At 34.3% G+C, this 19,022-nt stretch overlaps 2 protein-coding genes across 2 annotated transcripts; both read right to left on the bottom strand.

Moving 5' to 3' along the window:
* Nucleotides 1–1,282: 1,282 nt before the first annotated feature.
* On the bottom strand, nucleotides 1,283–2,281 carry LOC128210657 (neuronal acetylcholine receptor subunit alpha-6-like). The gene has a single exon (XM_052915009.1). The coding sequence runs from the start codon at nucleotides 2,279–2,281 to the stop codon at nucleotides 1,283–1,285; it is 999 nt and encodes a 332-aa protein (XP_052770969.1).
* A 6,546-nt stretch (nucleotides 2,282–8,827) lies between these two features.
* LOC128210940 (acetylcholine receptor subunit alpha-like) lies at nucleotides 8,828–12,321 on the bottom strand. Its single transcript, XM_052915285.1, has one exon. The coding sequence runs from the start codon at nucleotides 12,002–12,004 to the stop codon at nucleotides 10,670–10,672; it is 1,335 nt and encodes a 444-aa protein (XP_052771245.1). The 5' UTR covers nucleotides 12,005–12,321; the 3' UTR covers nucleotides 8,828–10,669.
* Nucleotides 12,322–19,022: the final 6,701 nt, after the last annotated feature.

Raw genomic sequence — 19,022 nt, 5'->3', positions numbered from 1 at the left:
TCATTCTATCACATGTTTTAAAGGTATTTGAAAAATAACGTCAAATATAAGTATTTTATCTGAAAAGCACACTAAATCTATTGCTAATGTCACGTAGTTTCGTAAATGACTTCATTGAAAAGAAATACCCCAGCTGTGTACGATTTACAGACAAATGGTCAGATTTTATAACTACAATTTATTTCATACTTCATTGTTATAAAACAGTGAAATGTCAAATATATATACCACCGATAATTTTTTATCAACCATCAGAAAGCATGAAGTAAATGTTCATCTCAGTCTACTTAATTATACAACCCTAGCCACACTCTGACAATCTCCACTAAGCGGTTTCTTGCTTTTGTCGTACAGAAGTCACCGTCGTCATGCAAATCAGGTTTTGATGATTAAATCACGTGACTTAATTTGGAAAGATTCCTCGCTTCATTTGAAAACAAATTTTGATAACATCATTATTTAATGTATTTTAAGCAACGTATTGCATCCATTCGTGTATAAAACTATGATTCAAAAAACGATATAGTTGAAATCAAGCTATGTTCTTATAGGGTCGAAGGGATTTTATCTGCACGTCAAGGGAAATCACTGCGTAAGCTTCGGTTATATTGTGGGTATATCGATATTATTTGGTTTGAACATGTAAGTTCTTTTTTTTAAATGATTTTGAGTATTACTCAGTTATGCCCTTTAACAGGCCATTCAACGGACAAACGCTGTTGTGGTACGATCATTCCTCTGTGAAGTTTTAATAAGAAACCAATAGCCAGTAATTTCAAGCGATCATACACACAAAGCTTATCATTATAGTTTAAGTTATTGCTTGTTTATATGTTTAATAACATATGACTTATGGCATCATAATCAATTATAAATAATTGCATGGAAAAACCTCTAATCAAATCAACTCATTCTACTGTTGAAAAAATATTTCTAGATACTCGCAAAGAACACCAACTACTATTGCTATTTAGTCAAAAAGGGGCATAACTCATCAATCATTATGAAAACAAGTGTTATGGTCTTCACAAGTACAACAGGCATATCAAGTTGCATGTTAATTATTGAACGGTTTTTGTTTTTATGTCCAATGTGTTTGCATGAGATAGTCAACGACGATGACACAGATGCATAACAATATCGTCAATTATAATATTAATATAAGTTAATAACGTCAATAATTAATGGAACTGTAATAACATCTCTTTTGCCCCTTCAACAAAAACACAACATGCTAAGACTTGCCAAATGTTCAAAGTTATTTGAAAGTAGTATTAATCACTCAAGGCTTCACATACGTGGATGAATCTGCCATGTATATCAGGCAACAGATAGATCCCACTGTTGTAAACACAGCAATGACAATGAAGCACATATTGTCCACAGCATGGCTAACATCTTTCCAAGTAACAGTTTCAAAATTGTTTTCATTATCTACATTATTGTCAATAGGTTCTACAAACACCAAACCATTTTTGTCAGCTTTTGAATCGATAAACTTTCGGGATTTTCCCATCTTTTCCGTTGCAAATGCATTGTTTGCTGCCATCGTGTTGTCTTCATTAACATCGTCTTCTACACGGTTGTTCCTACAATGACCCTTACAGCCTTGACGTGCCATGATCTTTACAAAAAGAGTATACCATGAGCCCAAGCGCGACGTGTCGCTCTTTTGGTGAAGTCTCATATTCAGAATTACTATCACCATGGATAACATGCTAACGATCATGCCCATCAGTAAAAATACGCATATGACGGCAGTTGGTTCAGAAGTTTTCGGCATTTCATCAGCGACGACTGTTTGAAACACGGCCAGAGCTAGCATGATGGTAATCGAATAACTGATTCGTTCGCCTGACTCGTTTGGTAGCAAAAACACGAGGGAACTCGTGATGATCATCCCCGCGATAGGAACGATGATAGTTAACATGTAGAAAGTAGATTTTCGTCTAAGATAGAACCGGAAACATGGCTCGGACAGACTGTATCGATTGGTAATGAAATAACTAGTCTTTTCAATGATCCACTCAGCATTTCCGGTCTTAAAAAGAGTTATCCCCGGATCTGGAATATTTGACTGCACCTCATCGGGGTGATAACCCATAGGAACAAAGCAGACATCACATATTTGTTTATCAAAAGGCCAAAACTGCATGTTAAATTCACAGTTACTTTCTAAGACTTCTCCATTGAATGCCAATGCCAACCCATTTGACGACACGGTGACAAACATTTTAGAGTCAATCAACACCGTGAACTCGACTGGGGTTGAAAGTGTCATGGGTGGTTTCGAAACCTCATTTTGGAAGAAATCGATTTTTTGTATTCCGTCGTAATCGGTAGGATTCCATTTTAGTTTTTCGTCAAACCAGCTACAGGTCAAAGCTAGGACTAACGTTACAACACCTCTAACACTGTCAACGTCGAGCAATGCGTACAGCGCAACGGTTGTGTTTATATTAAGAACCCCAGTTAGATTTTTTAGCGGTCGTACGGACCGTTCATAGTTAGTAAGCAGATCCCCACGTAGTTTTGTCGCGTTTTCATAACTTTCCGAGTGAATCGATGCAATTAAAGAGACTAATAGAATTAATATAAGTTTCAATATTTCATTCATCTTTAAAAAAAATTTTTTTACAAAGTTCTATTCAATGTTGTAAGTCCACAGCAATCTCTAGAAATATCTGAATATATATCAGACTTGAACCAGTATCTCCATTCAACTTTAACAGATATTGATTCCGTGGATCGACTCTTCAAGCATCAGTAGTAATAATCCTCCCATCATTGGTATTTTTCTGTACTTTGTTTTCAAATATTTAGGATTTATTTATTGTATAGCGTTTTATTTTATGTTGTCTCTTTTCAATATACATATTTGACATGTAATTATTTTGTTTTGTAAAAGTCTGGTCCAAATATGTCATTGGAGACGTTATCTAAACAAAAATTGTATTGGAAATCACAAGCTTCAATGCGTTCTCTCTCAAAGGGTGGTGAACATTTAAGTGCAATATAGTATAAATTACAGTTCATTCGTTAAAACAATAGTGTGTGTTTGTAGTGAGTGGTCCCACAGGGTTCCAACTCTGTTATACGAGGAAAGTTTAACTGACGAGTACGTGTCACTGAAGCCTGTAGATAGTATCTCGAATCCACAACAAACAGCAAATTATAACCCCATGAAAATAGTAGGAAACACAGTATTTTTGACACCAACATTCATTAATACACAATTTGATGCTATGCATATAATTATTTTAGTCACACGACAATGTTATCATTTAAATCCCGACTTGAATCAAACATGGAAATAGCCTAATTCAATAACTTTTCATAGTATAATCTGCATCAATCGCGACATATGTGTAAAAGCAACTTTGAATTAGAAATGTTCGTTAGTGTGGGTAAAAATCATCAACTCAATGTCAGGTTAAGGTTAGATATATAAAGGTATCTACGTGTACACATTTACAAAAACAACGTAGTTTTACATGAACAACGGGGTCTTACTTTCATGACACGATGCCACGATTTTTATGACGATGGATTATACTTTCAGAACATGGAAGAAATTGTATCTCTTTTTCTTGAAATCCACCTTTAAGTTAGAAACTGTTTACTATGAACCTTTCAACCACCCCCAATATATTTATTAGATATTAAGAGTCTTTAGCGTCAAAATATGATTATAAATGGTAAGAATTTTCCAATTTTAAGTCAGTTTTGAGTTTATGTAACTAACATGAACGCAAAGTAAATTTACCTTTAGCCCGATGGATTTAACCATTATATCTTCAAAAATACATGTATATGTTTGACCGAAAGCAAAGCAAGTGGACGCTAAATTGGAAGTCAGCAGATGTTCCAATCGTATACAAGTGATCCAAATGAAAAGGCAAGTCCGGATGCTTATCTGGACGCCTAGCTGAGGCCTGGCTGTGGGGTTTTTTTTGTAAAGGAACAATTACAGTTGACATATTTGAATGCAGTTGTAATGTCATTCTAATATTCATCAATGGCGACATTTAAGTCCTGGTATGAACAATACTTTAACCATGGATACAGTTTTAAGAGGGAAAATAAGAACATCTGTTTGTAGCATTGGCTATTTTAATAAAAGTATGCCGAAACCATGCAGAAAAAAAAACGAACTTTCAAAACAACGTGATTACGGTCATGTAATAACATTACGTTCTAGCTATATATGATACATGTATACTATATGTTGTTTCAATGTATAAGCATGAAGTAAATTATGTTTGAGCTAATTACATGGATCAAATCAGGAATATAACAGAGCAAACAACCGACAAACACGAAGAGGTTGTTGTTTCATTGGAAAATGTTAAAATCCCATGGCCGTGACCAGAAATAATTTACAACCGGCATGAAATATAGTCATTTAGGAATGAAAAAACAACAGAAAAGATAAACTTAAAAGGATCAAACCCGCTCAAACAATGCTACAGTTTGGATGGATTTTCATAAAGTGATTCTGAAATACTAATTACGCATGATGTCTACATCAATTTAAATTTGACTGGCTGGTCTGTCATCATACCTATCCCCATCTCAAACCTGTCGCAAACAATAACAACGTTATTAGGGAATTGGATTACTAAAAGGATGCACTTTACTTGGTTGATGGAATTACTAAAAAACTTATTCTCATAAGGACATTCACAGGCTTCGATTGAGGTTGATGAAGCTGGGGTTTATACTAAATTGTGTTGGGGTGATGGATATCAAATGTGGGGGAGGGGCGGGGAAGCCATTAGTGCTATAAAAGGGTCTCAAATACTACTCGCATAACCGAAAAACACTGAAAATTGCCTCACGTATATCAATATATCAATTTGATCGTAAGTTTAATATTAGCGACGCTGTTGATGTAATCTAAAGGAACATGTGAAGGACCTCCGTAAATCTTTCTATTGCCATTATTCTAAAATGCCCCTAGTTCCGAAAACCAAAATAATTGGGAGAATGTAAATACATGAGTGTAGTGGTTTCTTATTCTACAACATGTACCTGCATCATATGAGAAAAATGCAAGTGTGTGAACAATAAACTATGTTTCAATCTTAACTAAATTTGACATTAACATTGATATTGACTTCCTTACGCAACATGCAATCGAAAGGTAAATGTTACATGAGCTTGCTATAAGGATTATTCTATTAGCTTTAAAGCTTCTTTCTTAATTTTGTCCTTTTATTATTCTCAAATTTAGTTTAGTATACTTAAATTCTGAAATCAAATATGTTTAACAAACCAATCTATTTAGCATGTTTTGTTTCGTCTTTTTAGCAGCTGTGTCCTGATCCCTTAATCCAACACCAAGCGCCCACCTCCTGAACCAACCGTACATCTACCGCATCGTTCTTTTAATCCGAAAACGTTTCAGTAGAGTGTGTGTAATTTAAAATAATGAATGTTGTTTTTTACCAAGAATGTAACACAATAACAATGAAAACATGAAATTTTGACGTTGATCCTTGTCAAATCTCTTGTTCAGCGTGCTACGCGAATGGGGTTTGTGATATCTTCTTTATTACGTTTATCGAAACTCCTTTTAAGTTGATTCCTTGTTAAGTTTACGGTTGCAAAAGAAGCTTGAATGTTTGAGAGGATATGGTTAAATGAATGGAAAAGACCAACAATATGCAACACCAACCAATTTGCCCGTATAAAAATTACACTTCTGTGATGGAAGACGCATATCTCAAATAAACGCTATTATGGTCGGTGCTGGATGTGTGGTTCGAGGACATGCATAGATAGCAGGTATGGAAATTAAACCCCTTTGCAGATGATATATTTCGGCAACTGCATTTATTATGCAGTATGTGCGCTAGTCTTTAAAAAATAAAAAAGAAAGACACCATGTCGTAAAAGTTTTTGTTGCAATTTCTAAAATATATAATGGCATTTTGATGTCCTATAAATTGGTTAAGATCGTTTTGAATGCATACATGATAGTTACGTGAACAAATACGTTTTATTTCATTTGCTGACACGAACAGAGGTAAATGTGTGATGTAAATTACTCAAAAGATTGGTAAAACAAGGAATCACACAAGGTTCGGTAAAGAATGTAGTGATTTTAACAACGGACCTACCTTGGGTGTGTGTTTTAGCTGACCATAGGAATCACGGTTGCTAATCATAATCGTGTTTCGATGTTTTCGTAAAGAAATGAAACTCACGATTTACAATATCTAGCAAATCAAGTACAGTCAGTCGAATAAAAGTTTGGGTCATTACCTTATACTTTGTTATCTCCGAAGACGTAGTCACTATGTTTATAACAATGGTGTAGCTAATACGTCTACTTACCAGGCAATACAAGGCTATATTAATTTGCATTTTTGCTTCAAAAATCTTAATTATAAGGGAGATAACTCTTGTACCTCTAGTACCTTTAATTCCTTTTCGGTAATTCTTCGCTTGATTTCCTTAATTTGGCGCTCACATTCATTGTTAGAATTTAAGTCGTGGGAACGGTCGTCGAATATTTTTACCCTCCCTCCCCGCCCTTCATGCACTGTATGATATTGTAATTTTATCTTTTATTTGTAATTAAATGTATTGTGTTTTAATTAATATTTCCTCGATTTAAGGGTGATTTGGCTGTTATTGTTCTGTATCATATGTGTGAAATAATTATGCAGCCTTTTTTTTCGGCCAAAATAATATATATATTCATATCATTTGTTTTAATTATTCCCGAAATAATTAACAAAATGTGACATTGTTATTATTCCAGGGTGTCCGTAGTGCATTCTTGCATGTGAGATATATGTTGACAAGAAGTTTAAGTGAATTGACTCAGATTCAGTGAGTGAGCTTGTCTTTATTAATTCAAAATGCTCCTTATTGTTGGTAGCTAGTTTTACGGACCCTGTTTCATAAAATACTGTCAATACTGAATGTGTCAATGCAATTAACCGTTTGTCTATCTATATAAGCCAGGATGGTTCCAAGCTTTGGAACAGCTTCAATATCGACGCAACATTGACCGCCTAGCCTTTAAACTAGTTTCAATAGCCCTTCTGAGTAAAGTTTTTGGTCCCATCTTAATATCGACACGACTAAGACTTCTCAACCTTTCCATAAGTTCCATTAGACCTTCTGAGTCAAAGTGTTGTCACATCTTTAACGCCGACGTGACATTTACCATCACGTCTCTTCTCTAGCTTAATTAGTCCGCCTGCGTCAAAATTTTGTGACAGCCTTTAATATTGACCATCTCGCCTTTTCACTAGCATTAAAAGCTCGCGTTAGTCAAGATACTGTCACAACCTTATACATTGACCATCTCGCCTTTTCACTTGCTTTGACAGCCAGCGTTAGTCAAGATTTTGTGGCAGCCTTAACATTAACGCAATATTGATCACCTCGCCTATTCACTAACTTTAAAACCTTGCGTTAGCCAAGATTTTGTGACAGCCTTAATATTGACGCAATATTGATCATATCGCCTATTCACTAGCTTTAAAAGCTTGCGTTAGCCAAGATTTTGTGACAGCCTTAATATATATTGACGCAACATTGACCATCACGCCTAATCATTAGCTTTAAAAGCTCGCGTTGGTCAAGATTTTGTGACAGCCTTAATATTGACGCAACATTGATCATCTCGCCTAATCACTAGTTTTAAAAGCTCGCGATGGTCAAGATTTTGTGAGAGCCTTAATATTGACGCAACATTGACCATCTCGCCTAATCACTAGCTTTAAAAGCTCGCGTTGGTCAAGATTTTGTGACAGCCTTAATATTGACGCAACATTGACCGTCCCGCCTAATCACTAGCTTTAAAAGCTCGCGTTGATCAAGATTTTGTGACAGCCTTAATATCGACGCAGTAATGACCATTTCGACTATTAATGAGCTGTGTAAGCTAGCCTGGGTCAAGGCTTTGAAACAGCCTGAATGTCGATTCTAAATTCATTGATCACAACTAAGAAACAGTTACAATCAGTCTCATTTTGCACACATGCTGTCAATGCTGATATTTGTTGCAAGGCCAATTACTCGGGATTAACACGACGACAACAACAATGACAATTACAAGAATTTATTAGCTACAAGATCATTGGTCAATTACCACATAAATATAGTTAAAAAATAGTTTTTCTTGAAGATAATACCATATAAACATTTTGCATTCAAGAATATGAACCCTTTCTAGATTTCCCATAACGCTGCCAAATATAGAATACATGAGCATAACTTGTATCAAACAGAACACATTCATATAGAGAACTGAACAATTTCAAACGATATCAATGATAAAATAAAACTACAGGGACAAGACCAGTAGCCGGACAATTTAAAATGAAATCACGCTGACCTTTAAGTCATGAACTACACACTCAGTCAATATCTTATTAACGCACGTATCGTACGAATTGTCTTTGGAATCGATGTTATACGTATTAGTATATATCACGCCTCGAACATAAATGGCGCAACGCCATTGGTCCAGGACTTGTCACGCGGTGACACCATATTTTTCCATATCGATTCACCAAAATTATACCGTACCAAAATGGCGTCTATTTTCCGATTCCGATGAATATTCCGGAGAATAAATGTAACATTTAAACATGTAAACAGGTTGTCGACGTGATATATACGTTACAAAACATATTGACAGCTTCTACGAGAAAAGCTTTATCAAGCCATTTTTTAATTCTTTGGCGTCAACAACTATAGTCTTTGATTCGTAAACCTTGTTCGAAGCACAAGAAACTGAATTTAAATTTTAGTGTTTTTGTTACACAAGATTTAAAATAATGGTCTGTAGCCAGTCAACAAATTGTGTCTGGGAGATTTATTCTAAAGAAATACAAGTTTCATATCTGAAATTTGAATATTATCCGTTTCATGAATAGTTTATTTATCAAATGTACAAGCAAAACACATAATTTATCAGTTGCATATGTAAAGGGAAAATACTATATAATATAATATCATTTGGTCCCGCTGTTTCTATAGATTGTATTTGTTTGATAAGTCTCACTGTCACGTCTTTAATGTCTACTTATTAGATATAAACAGTCGTTCTAAACTGGTGTGAAAACTCCATACCTACCCTTTTTCCCCTTCATCAGACAAACAATTCTGACTGTTTCTACTTTTGGTTAAATCTTTTCGGTAGTTTCTTAATTATGAAATACGCGTAAATGTATTGTATTTTGTATACGGCTTTAGTTAAGTACTAAATCAAATAGAGGATACTGGATATTGGATTTAGTGAGAAATTAATGATGTGTAATCGAGAGAGGACCGAAAGGCATATTTTCACTGCGCCACAATTGCATAACTTTCGATGTTAAAGACATGAAAAATAACGGATATCTAACTGACACGCTTTTTTTTTCATTCTATCACATGTTTTAAAGGTATTTGAAAAATAACATCAAATATAAGTATTTTATCTGAAAAGCACACTAAATCTATTGCTAATGTCACGTAGTTTCGTAAATGACTTCATTGAAAAGAAATATCCCAGCTGTGTACGATTTACAGACAAATGGTCAGATTTTATAACTACAATTTATTTCATACTTCATTGTTATAAAACAGTGAAATGTCAAATATATATCACCGATAAATTTTTATCAACCATCAGAAAGCATGAAGTAAATGTTCATCTCAGTCTACTTAATTATACAACCCTAGCCACACTCTGACAATCTCCACTAAGCGGTTTCTTGCTTTTGTCGTACAGAAGTCACCGTCGTCATGCAAATCAGGTTTTGATGATTAAATCACGTGACTTAATTTGGAAAGATTCCTCGCTTCATTTGAAAACAAACTTTGATAACGTCATTATTTAATGGATTTTAAGCAACGTATTGCATCCATTCGTGAATAAAACTATGATTCAAAAAACGATATAGTTGGAATCAAGCTATGTTCTTATAGGGTCGAAGGGATTTTATCTGCACGTCAAGGGAAATCACTGCGTAGGCTTCGGTTATATTGTGGGTATATCGATATTATTTGGTTTGAACATTTAAGTTCTTTTTTTTTTAAATGATTTTGAGTATTACTCAGTTATGCCCTTTAACAGGCCATTCAACGGACAAACGTTGTGATACGATCATTCCTCTGTGAAGTTTTAATAAGAAACCAATAGCCAGTAATTTCAAGCGATCATACACACAAAGTTTATCATTATAGTTTAAGTTATTGCTTGTTTATATGTTTAATAACATATGACTTATGGCATCATAATCAATTATAAATAATTGCATGGAAAAACCTCTAATCAAATCAACTCATTCTACTGTTGAAAAAATATTTCTAGATACTCGCAAAGAACACCAACTACTATTGCTATTTAGTCAAAAAGGGGCATAACTCATCAATCATTATGAAAACAAGTGTTATGGTCTTCACAAGTACAACAGGCATATCAAGTTGCATGTTAATTATTGAACGGTTTTTGTTTTTATGTCCAATGTGTTTGCATGAGATAGTCAACGACGATGACACAGATGCATAACAATATCGTCAATTATAATATTAATATAAGTTAATAACGTCAATAATTAATGGAACTGTAATAACATCTCTTTTGCCCCTTCAACAAAAACACAACATGCTAAGACTTGCCAAATGTTCAAAGTTATTTGAAAGTAGTCTTAATCACTCAAGGCTCCACATACGTGGATGAATCTGCCATGTATATCAGGCAACAGATAGATCCCACTGTTGTAAACACAGCAATGACAATGAAGCACATATTGTCCACAGCATGGCTAACATCTTTCCAAGTAACAGTTTCAAAATTGTTTTCATTATCTACATTATTGTCAATAGGTTCTACAAACACCAAACCATTTTTGTCAGCTTTTGAATCGATAAACTTTCGGGATTTTCCCATCTTTTCCGTTTCAAATGCATTGTTTGCTGCCATCGTAGTGTCTTCATTAACATCGTCTTCTACACGGTTGTTCCTACAATGACCCTTACAGCCTTGACGTGCCATGATCTTTACAAAAAGAGTATACCATGAGCCCAAGCGCGACGTGTCGCTCTTTTGGTGAAGTCTCATATTCAGAATTACTATCACCATGGATAACATGCTAACGATCATGCCCATCAGTAAAAATACGCATATGACGGCAGTTGGTTCAGAAGTTTTCGGCATTTCATCAGCGACGACTGTTTGAAACACGGCCAGAGCTAGCATGATGGTAATCGAATAACTGATTCGTTCGCCTGACTCGTTTGGTAGCAAAAACACGAGGGAACTCGTGATGATCATCCCCGCGATAGGAACGATGATAGTTAACATGTAGAAAGTAGATTTTCGTCGAAGATAGAACCGGAAACATGGCTCGGACAGACTGTATCGATTGGTAATGAAATAACTAGTCTTTTCAATGATCCACTCAGAATTTCCGGTCTTAAAAAGAGTTATCCCCGGATCTGGAATATTTGACTGCACCTCATCGGGGTGATAACCCATGGGAACAAAGCAGACATCACATATTTGTTTATCAAAAGGCCAAAACTGCATGTTGAATTCACAGTTACTTTCTAAGACTTCTCCATTGAATGTCAAGGCCAACCCATCTGACGACACGGTGACAAACATTTTAGAGTCAATCAACACCGTGAACTCGACTGGGGTTGAAAGTGTCATCGGTGGTTTCCAAACCTCATTTTGGAAGAAGTCGATTTTTTGTATTCCGTCGTAATCGGTAGGATTCCATTTCAGTTTTTCGTCAAACCAGCTACAGGTCAAAGCTAGGACTAACGTTACAACACCTCTAACACTGTCAACGTCGAGCAATGCGTACAGCGCAACGGTTGTGTTTATATTAAGAACCCCAGTTAGATTTTTTAGCGGTCGTACGGACCGTTCATAGTTAGTAAGCAGATCCCCACGTAGTTTTGTCGCGTTTTCATAACTTTCCGAGTGAATCGATGCAATTAAAGAGACTAATAGAATTAATATAAGTTTCAATATTTCATTCATTTTTCAAAAAAATAATCTTTTACAAAGTTCTATTAAATGTTGTAAGTCCACAGCAATCTCTAGAAATATCTGAATATATATCAGACTTGAACCAGTATCTCCATTCAACTTTAACAGATATTGGTTCCATGGATCGACTCTTCAAGCATCAGTAGTAATGATCCTCCCATCATTGGTATTTTTCTGTATTTGTTTTCAAGTATTTAGGCTTTATTTATTGTATAGCGTTTTATTTTATGTTGTCTCTTTTCAATATACATATTTGACATGTCATTATTTTGTTTTGTAAAATTATGGTCCAAATATGTTATTGGAGACGTTATCTAAACAAAAATTGTTTTGGAAATCACAAGCTTCAATGCATTCTCTCTCAAAGGCTGGTGAACATTTAAGTGCAATATAGTATAAATTACAGTTCATTCGTTAAAACAATAGTGTGTGTTTGTAGTGAGTGGTCCCACAGGGTTCCAACTCTGTTACACGAGGAAAGTTAAACTGACGAGTACGTGTCACTGAAGCCTGTAGATAGTGTCTCGAATCCACAACGAACAGCAAATTATAACCCCATGAAAATAGTAGGAAACACAGTATTTTTGACACCAACATTCATTAATACACAATTTGATGCTATGCATATAATTATTTTAGTCACACGACAATGTTATCATTTAAATCCCGACGTGAATCAAACATGGAAATAGCCTAATTCAATAACTTTTCATAGTATAATCTGCATCAATCGCGACATATGTGTAAAAGCAACTTTGAATTAGAAATGTTCGTTAGTGTGGGTAAAAATCATTACCTCAATGTCAGGTTAAGGTTAGATATATAAATGTATCTACCTGTACACATTTACAAACACAACGTAGTTTTACATGTGCAACGGGGTCTTACTTTGATGACACGATGTCACGGTTTTTATGACAATGGATTATACTTTCAGAACATGGAAGAAATTGTATCTCTTTTTCTTAAAATCCACCTTTAAGTTAGAAACTGTTTACTATGAACCTTTCAACCACCCCCAATATATTTATTAGATATTAAGAGTCTTTAGCGTCAAAATATGATTATAAATGGTAAGAATTTTCCAATTTTAAGTCAGTTTTGAGTTTATGTAACTAACATGAACGCAAAGTAAATTTACCTTTAGCCCGATGGATTTAACCATTATATCTTCAAAAATACATGTATGGGTTTTTTTACCGAAAGCAAAGCAAGTGGACGCTAAATTGGAAGTCAGCAGGTGTTCCAATCGTATACAAGTGATCCAAATGAAAAGGCAAGTCCGGATGCTTATCTGGACGCCTATCTGGGGCCTGGCTGTGGGCTTTATTGTAAAGGAACAATTACAGCTGACATATTTGAATGCAGTTGTAATGTCATTCTAATATTCATCAATGGCGACATTTAAGTCCTGGTATGAACAATACCTTAACCATGGATACAGTTTTAAGAGGGAAAATAAGAACATCTGTTTGTAGCATTGGCTATTTTAATAAAAGTATGCCGAAACCATGCAGAAAACAAAACGAACTTTCAAACCAACGTGATTAAGGTCATGTAATAACATTACGTTCTAGCGTTCATTGTTGTTTCAATGTATAAGCATGAAGTAAATTATGTTTGAGCTAATTACATGGATCAAATCAGGAATATAACTTATATGTTGTTTAAGACAGCAGAAGTATCAACAGTATTGCTTGACAACATGTATTCATTTGTTTTCCAATTAATCAAAGGCGAAGTCAAAGAGATAATTCAATAAGCTCGACAGACATGTATTTAAATTTCCACTGTGGACAAGTTGTTGTTTTCGTCAATTGTCTTCTATATCTTGCAATAAACTGTGACCATATCGACAAAGAGATGTGACATTAAATATCCAGTCATTATGAAAACCTTAGACAAGTTATATAATATAGTGAATAGTCTCTAGCAGTCCATTTTTAAAAAAAAATAAACAAAACAAAATGTATACTATCAGTTAAACTAATTTTACAGATATAAAAGTTGATATGAAAAGGTTTTTTCATTGTACCAACTGAACAAATGGCATCTGTGCATTATTTTGAAGGATTTTGAAACAATTATGTATGATTTCTTCATGGCTTATAATGTGAAGAATGATGTGACGAACTAACCATCTATTGATATTACTGTTATTTCAATCATAATTGAAACAACTTCAAAACACGTTATGAATTTCCCCTGTTTATAAGCAATGATCGGCGAAAATCTGAGACACTATTTACAAGTTTCCGTGACATAAAATTATCATTCAACTAGTTCTCATGTTACTGAGTTGGAACCCCGTGGACCCTGACTTTGTCTGTGAGTTGGTAGCAGATTTGGTGCTGACTGATAATTTATCAAGAGAAACAGGATACCATTACATGAAACAACAATTGTTTCTTGTTGTAATATCATTTTGTGAACAGAATGTTAGTACGTAGCCGGACATGAAAGGATTTCACTTATCACTATATCCCTACGTTTACTGAACAATTCTACATAACAAGGTACATGATAGACACATAAGGATTCAGAATGAGTACCTGAAACGGCTAAATGTGTCAAGAAAAGGTTGTGTCATTTTGAACTTATTAATCACACTTTCACGCATTAAATACAGGATGATATTCCATACGGATTTCATAAAAACACCAAATAGCTCATCATGCATTTACTTTTGTGACTTTGTGTTTGTATATGTGCATGTGGTGTTAGTCTGTTTCAGTTGTTTGTATTTGTGTAAGTGATGTTAATGTTTTTTTATCTATAGTTCTTTGTCGTTCGTGTCCTTGCTTTGTGTCCCTTAGCAGTGTTTATTACTGACTTTTCGACTACTGGGCTTGTCTCTGTATTTATCATTGTATTATTGAAAATGAATGTAAATCGATCTTTCCCTTCTGAGGAATGTCCGAAGTAATTATCCGGTATCGGCTTACATAAAAAAGTTCAGTGGTGAACCGAATTTCTGTCGGGGCATTTTGGTTAGTATGTCGGTTAATTATCAACTAAGGATAACCCTTGTACCGAGCATGATGTCAATAAATAGCTCAAAAATTAGAACTTCTATCAATAGTGTTATGAAAGATTGTAAAAAATGACGCCTGCAAAATAAATGTTCTAGTTTTCTTCAATGGAACATTTTGAAATTAATAAAGAAAACAAATCGCTTGAACTATCTTTTACAACTATTGTTAAAGCAGTTAGTTATCGCTAATGAACGCATTATGCTTAATGAAAGCACTATTGATTAGTCGTGGTAAAAATAACAATACATAACTCATTAATGACGGGATAAGGTGTTTGCTGAATTGATCACTCGTTTTCGTACGATCCAGTATTAGACCTTTAATGACTTATTCAAATAACACAATGAGCTATTTGCAATTGTGAAATTGCTTTGAAATATGATGTATTCGTCACAAGTATAGACAATTGTGTGTCAATATCCTATTAAAAAGTTATTCTGTATCGCTGGATAGGCAGAGCTAATTTTATTTATACCTGAAAATAGTGATCTGCAGCTGACAAGGACGAGTTTAGGCTTACGTGCAAAGACCACATGATTCATATATATATAATATATAATATCCATTAACTAAAAACAACGTTTTATTTTTGATGCTTGCTTTATCTTCTCTTGCTTTTTTTATTACAGATATTAACCTGAAAGGTAATATTAATCTCTGGTTGTGTCATTTTGTTGAAAAGATAAATGGAATTGCCATACCCTTACTGATAAAATCTTATACAGCTAGCTTCTTAGCAAAATAGCATCCATTTTCATACAGTTATCATATTAAGACTTATATACTTCATTTGTGGTAGGAAATATACATAACGAATATTTCGTTCATTGAGTGAATACGTGTGTGAAAAACTACAGAAACAAGCTCAGTAGCCAAAAGTTTAAACATAAACCCCGTTTAATGGCATAGGGTAAACGCCAAAGACATAGAACACAAACACACAAAAATCACAAACAGGAAACATGGAACAACAGCACAAATCTCCACAAACAATACAGTGCATATATACTAAATAAAACAACTTGGTATGCTTATCAAGGATTGTTAGGTACCGCCTTGGAATGGTCAGTAAAATGTAAATTTACTGGGTAAAGTTGATATTTTCACTCTGATCTGACTCTGGTTCTAATAATCAATTATCTAAAATGGATCTCAGTAAATATGGCAATCTGATCTTGTTCTATTTTAATCAAAATCAATTCACTGAACATATTTGAAAGCAATTAAGGGAGTATTAAACAATATTTATACCTGGAAGGTCATCTCTTAATGTGTGTATATTTGTGAAAATGTTCAAGACATTGTCATACCCTTGTTGGTAACATTGATTAAGTAAGCTTTTGAACACTGAAGCTTCCGTACTTCTAAAGTTATCATATTTAGTCCTGGATTAATATATATTTTGGAATATTATGATACATGTACGGCACTATTCTGCTGACCTGTATCACGTCGAGTTCGGTGTGTAAACATGTATCGCGGTCGCGACGGATACGTTTTTACTCATCGAACGAGACATGGTGCAGGTCATCAGAAAAGCGACTTATCGTAATCTTTCATTTACAAACCTCACCAATTATTCCTTTTTTATTTTTCGGTTTCAATTTGATTTAAATTTACCGCTATCTGTCAAATGTCCAAATATGGAATGGCTTGCGCGTATGATTGTGATACGTACTTTTGTGTATTGAAGTCAAGGGAGGCTTCTCCAGCGAAACAAGTCAGAAGTTACAGAATTCACTTTATTGAGCAAAATTCAGAAAAATAAATGTTTTATATCTCAGCAAAATATACAAATTGCTAATACGAAAGCAATTATTAATTGCCACAGCACACAAAATAACGAACTTAAACGGTACTTATTTCACGAGTATAAAAAAATCGTCATTTCCTGAAGACGTAATGCGGCCATTAAAACAAAATTGAATGTTCGAAGGATTTTGTGACGTTCATTTTAATATATATTATGCAGAACTGAGGGAAGTTCGTGAGTCAATCGTGATTACTTTTGATGGCTCGAATTCGCCTTCTGTGTTATACTGGCGAGCTGTTCATGTTTATGATAATGTTACAATTTATTATCTTGGAATTGACAAGTAGTCTAGGTAGATCGGAAGTGTTCTCTTATTTGTGCTCATCCTCATGTTTCTTCGAATACCATGTTCCTGAATATGTACATGCTATTGGTGACGTGAGTAAAATAAGGTAATGTTATATATACAAAATTTGACAGATTTACCAGATATTATTGTCACGCTATTTTTAGCGACACGAAAGTAGTTTCTAGACAACACACCGTACTAGCATGATACGGAATCAGAAAACGACAGTATGGTGATACGGATTTTTTCAATACGGCGTGCTGTATTTTCACTGTTGGATATGGAAAAGGAAACTGATAGACATATAATAGAAAGCAAGAAGACCTCGGTCAAGTTCGATTATGGTCATTTAATTACTCCGAGGGAATTGCAGCATGTGTTCCCCAACAACGTTTTTTATAAGCGGTGATTTGCTTGTGAACACTCTAGCAGATACGGTTTTCATCTGAATTGCATGAATGTTGGTCAGAACAGTTGTCTTAATGAAATGTAGGTCATGCAATTCACAAATTCACAATCTAGGTCACAAGAATACATCAAATAAACTTACTGTAAACAGTTCATATGTTATAATTTTCATCTGACGAAGATCTAAAACGCTATTTAAAATAATTGTCTCCATGAACTCTATGGTCACCACTTTAAATCTTAATAAAACTTTTTTTTTCTTTAAAACAAATTTTATTTTTCGTCGGATTGTCATAAAAGCGTATTTAAAATGTTTTTATTTAAAATCTACTTCAAAATCAAATATGGATTATGACGGGCCAGAAGAAAAATAAGTTACATGAACTAATAAAAAATATTGCATAACGGATCGAGAGGGTCTACTTTTGATCTGATATGAATGCGATCATCAAATTCAGTTAAATCATAGCAAACTCTAATTATTCGAACGTCCTTGGCCATTTTTATCGAAAACAACCTCGGATGTATGCCGGTACATCAGTTGAAGTAGTTCGTATTTGTTAACTATTTCATTAATTAAATGTAGTGTTTTAGCTTGTATTTATTGATCTAAGTTTCAACTGATTGTCAGTGAAGTGTATTATTGCAAACATACTTAAGATTCCCAAGAGTAAAGTCGTTAAATCTAACTGCTAAATTGAATGACTACGCGATCAACTTGCAGCTGACTTAAACATCCGAGGTTGAAATGAAATTTAATGAATCGTTTCCATCACATCATCATGAAATTTGTTTGAAAGATAGAATCCTTAAATTTACCAAATCTATAAAGTTAATGGTAACGTGGTGAAAAAAGAACAGTGGGCTGTTTTAACCTTTTTTAAATATGCACTGTTACTCCCAAATACGATTTACCGCCATTAATACAATTGTGTTAATATACCAAACAGGATGAATACATGTCGAAAATAATGGTTCTAGTGAAGGATACAGTGTTAAATTTGAAAGAAAGGTGCAGAAAGCACGGTATTTCTACATTGTGAGACGATAGTAGATTACAGTAATTCTTGTAGCATTCACCAATCATTTAATATTTTTTTACGTTAACAGCCATTAAAAACACAGTTACAAAATTGTTATAGGTAATTAATATTTTCCATAAATGTATAATTTAGAAGAAGTTAAAGGTTTATCACTAAAAATTTAACTTTGTAATACATGTATATGTGACATATTTGTTTGCGGTGCGCAGGAAACGCTATTCGGGTTCGAGCTTTGCTTTGCTCTCATTAGAAATGGTTTCCTTTGCGCCATATATCCCATATCGGGTGAATTACTAACACTGTACATATAATTGATAATGTTGTTCACCGGATGGTAATACACTCGACTGTCAACCTAGGGGTCAAAGATTCGATCTCCCGCCTCATAATTAACTATACCTACCGTCTTTACTGAGGGTAT

The sequence above is a fragment of the Mya arenaria genome, chromosome 12 (assembly GCF_026914265.1).
Source record: "Mya arenaria isolate MELC-2E11 chromosome 12, ASM2691426v1".
In the NCBI taxonomy this organism is placed as follows: Eukaryota; Metazoa; Mollusca; class Bivalvia; order Myida; family Myidae; genus Mya; species Mya arenaria.
This window is presented reverse-complemented; position numbering and strand designations above follow the sequence as displayed.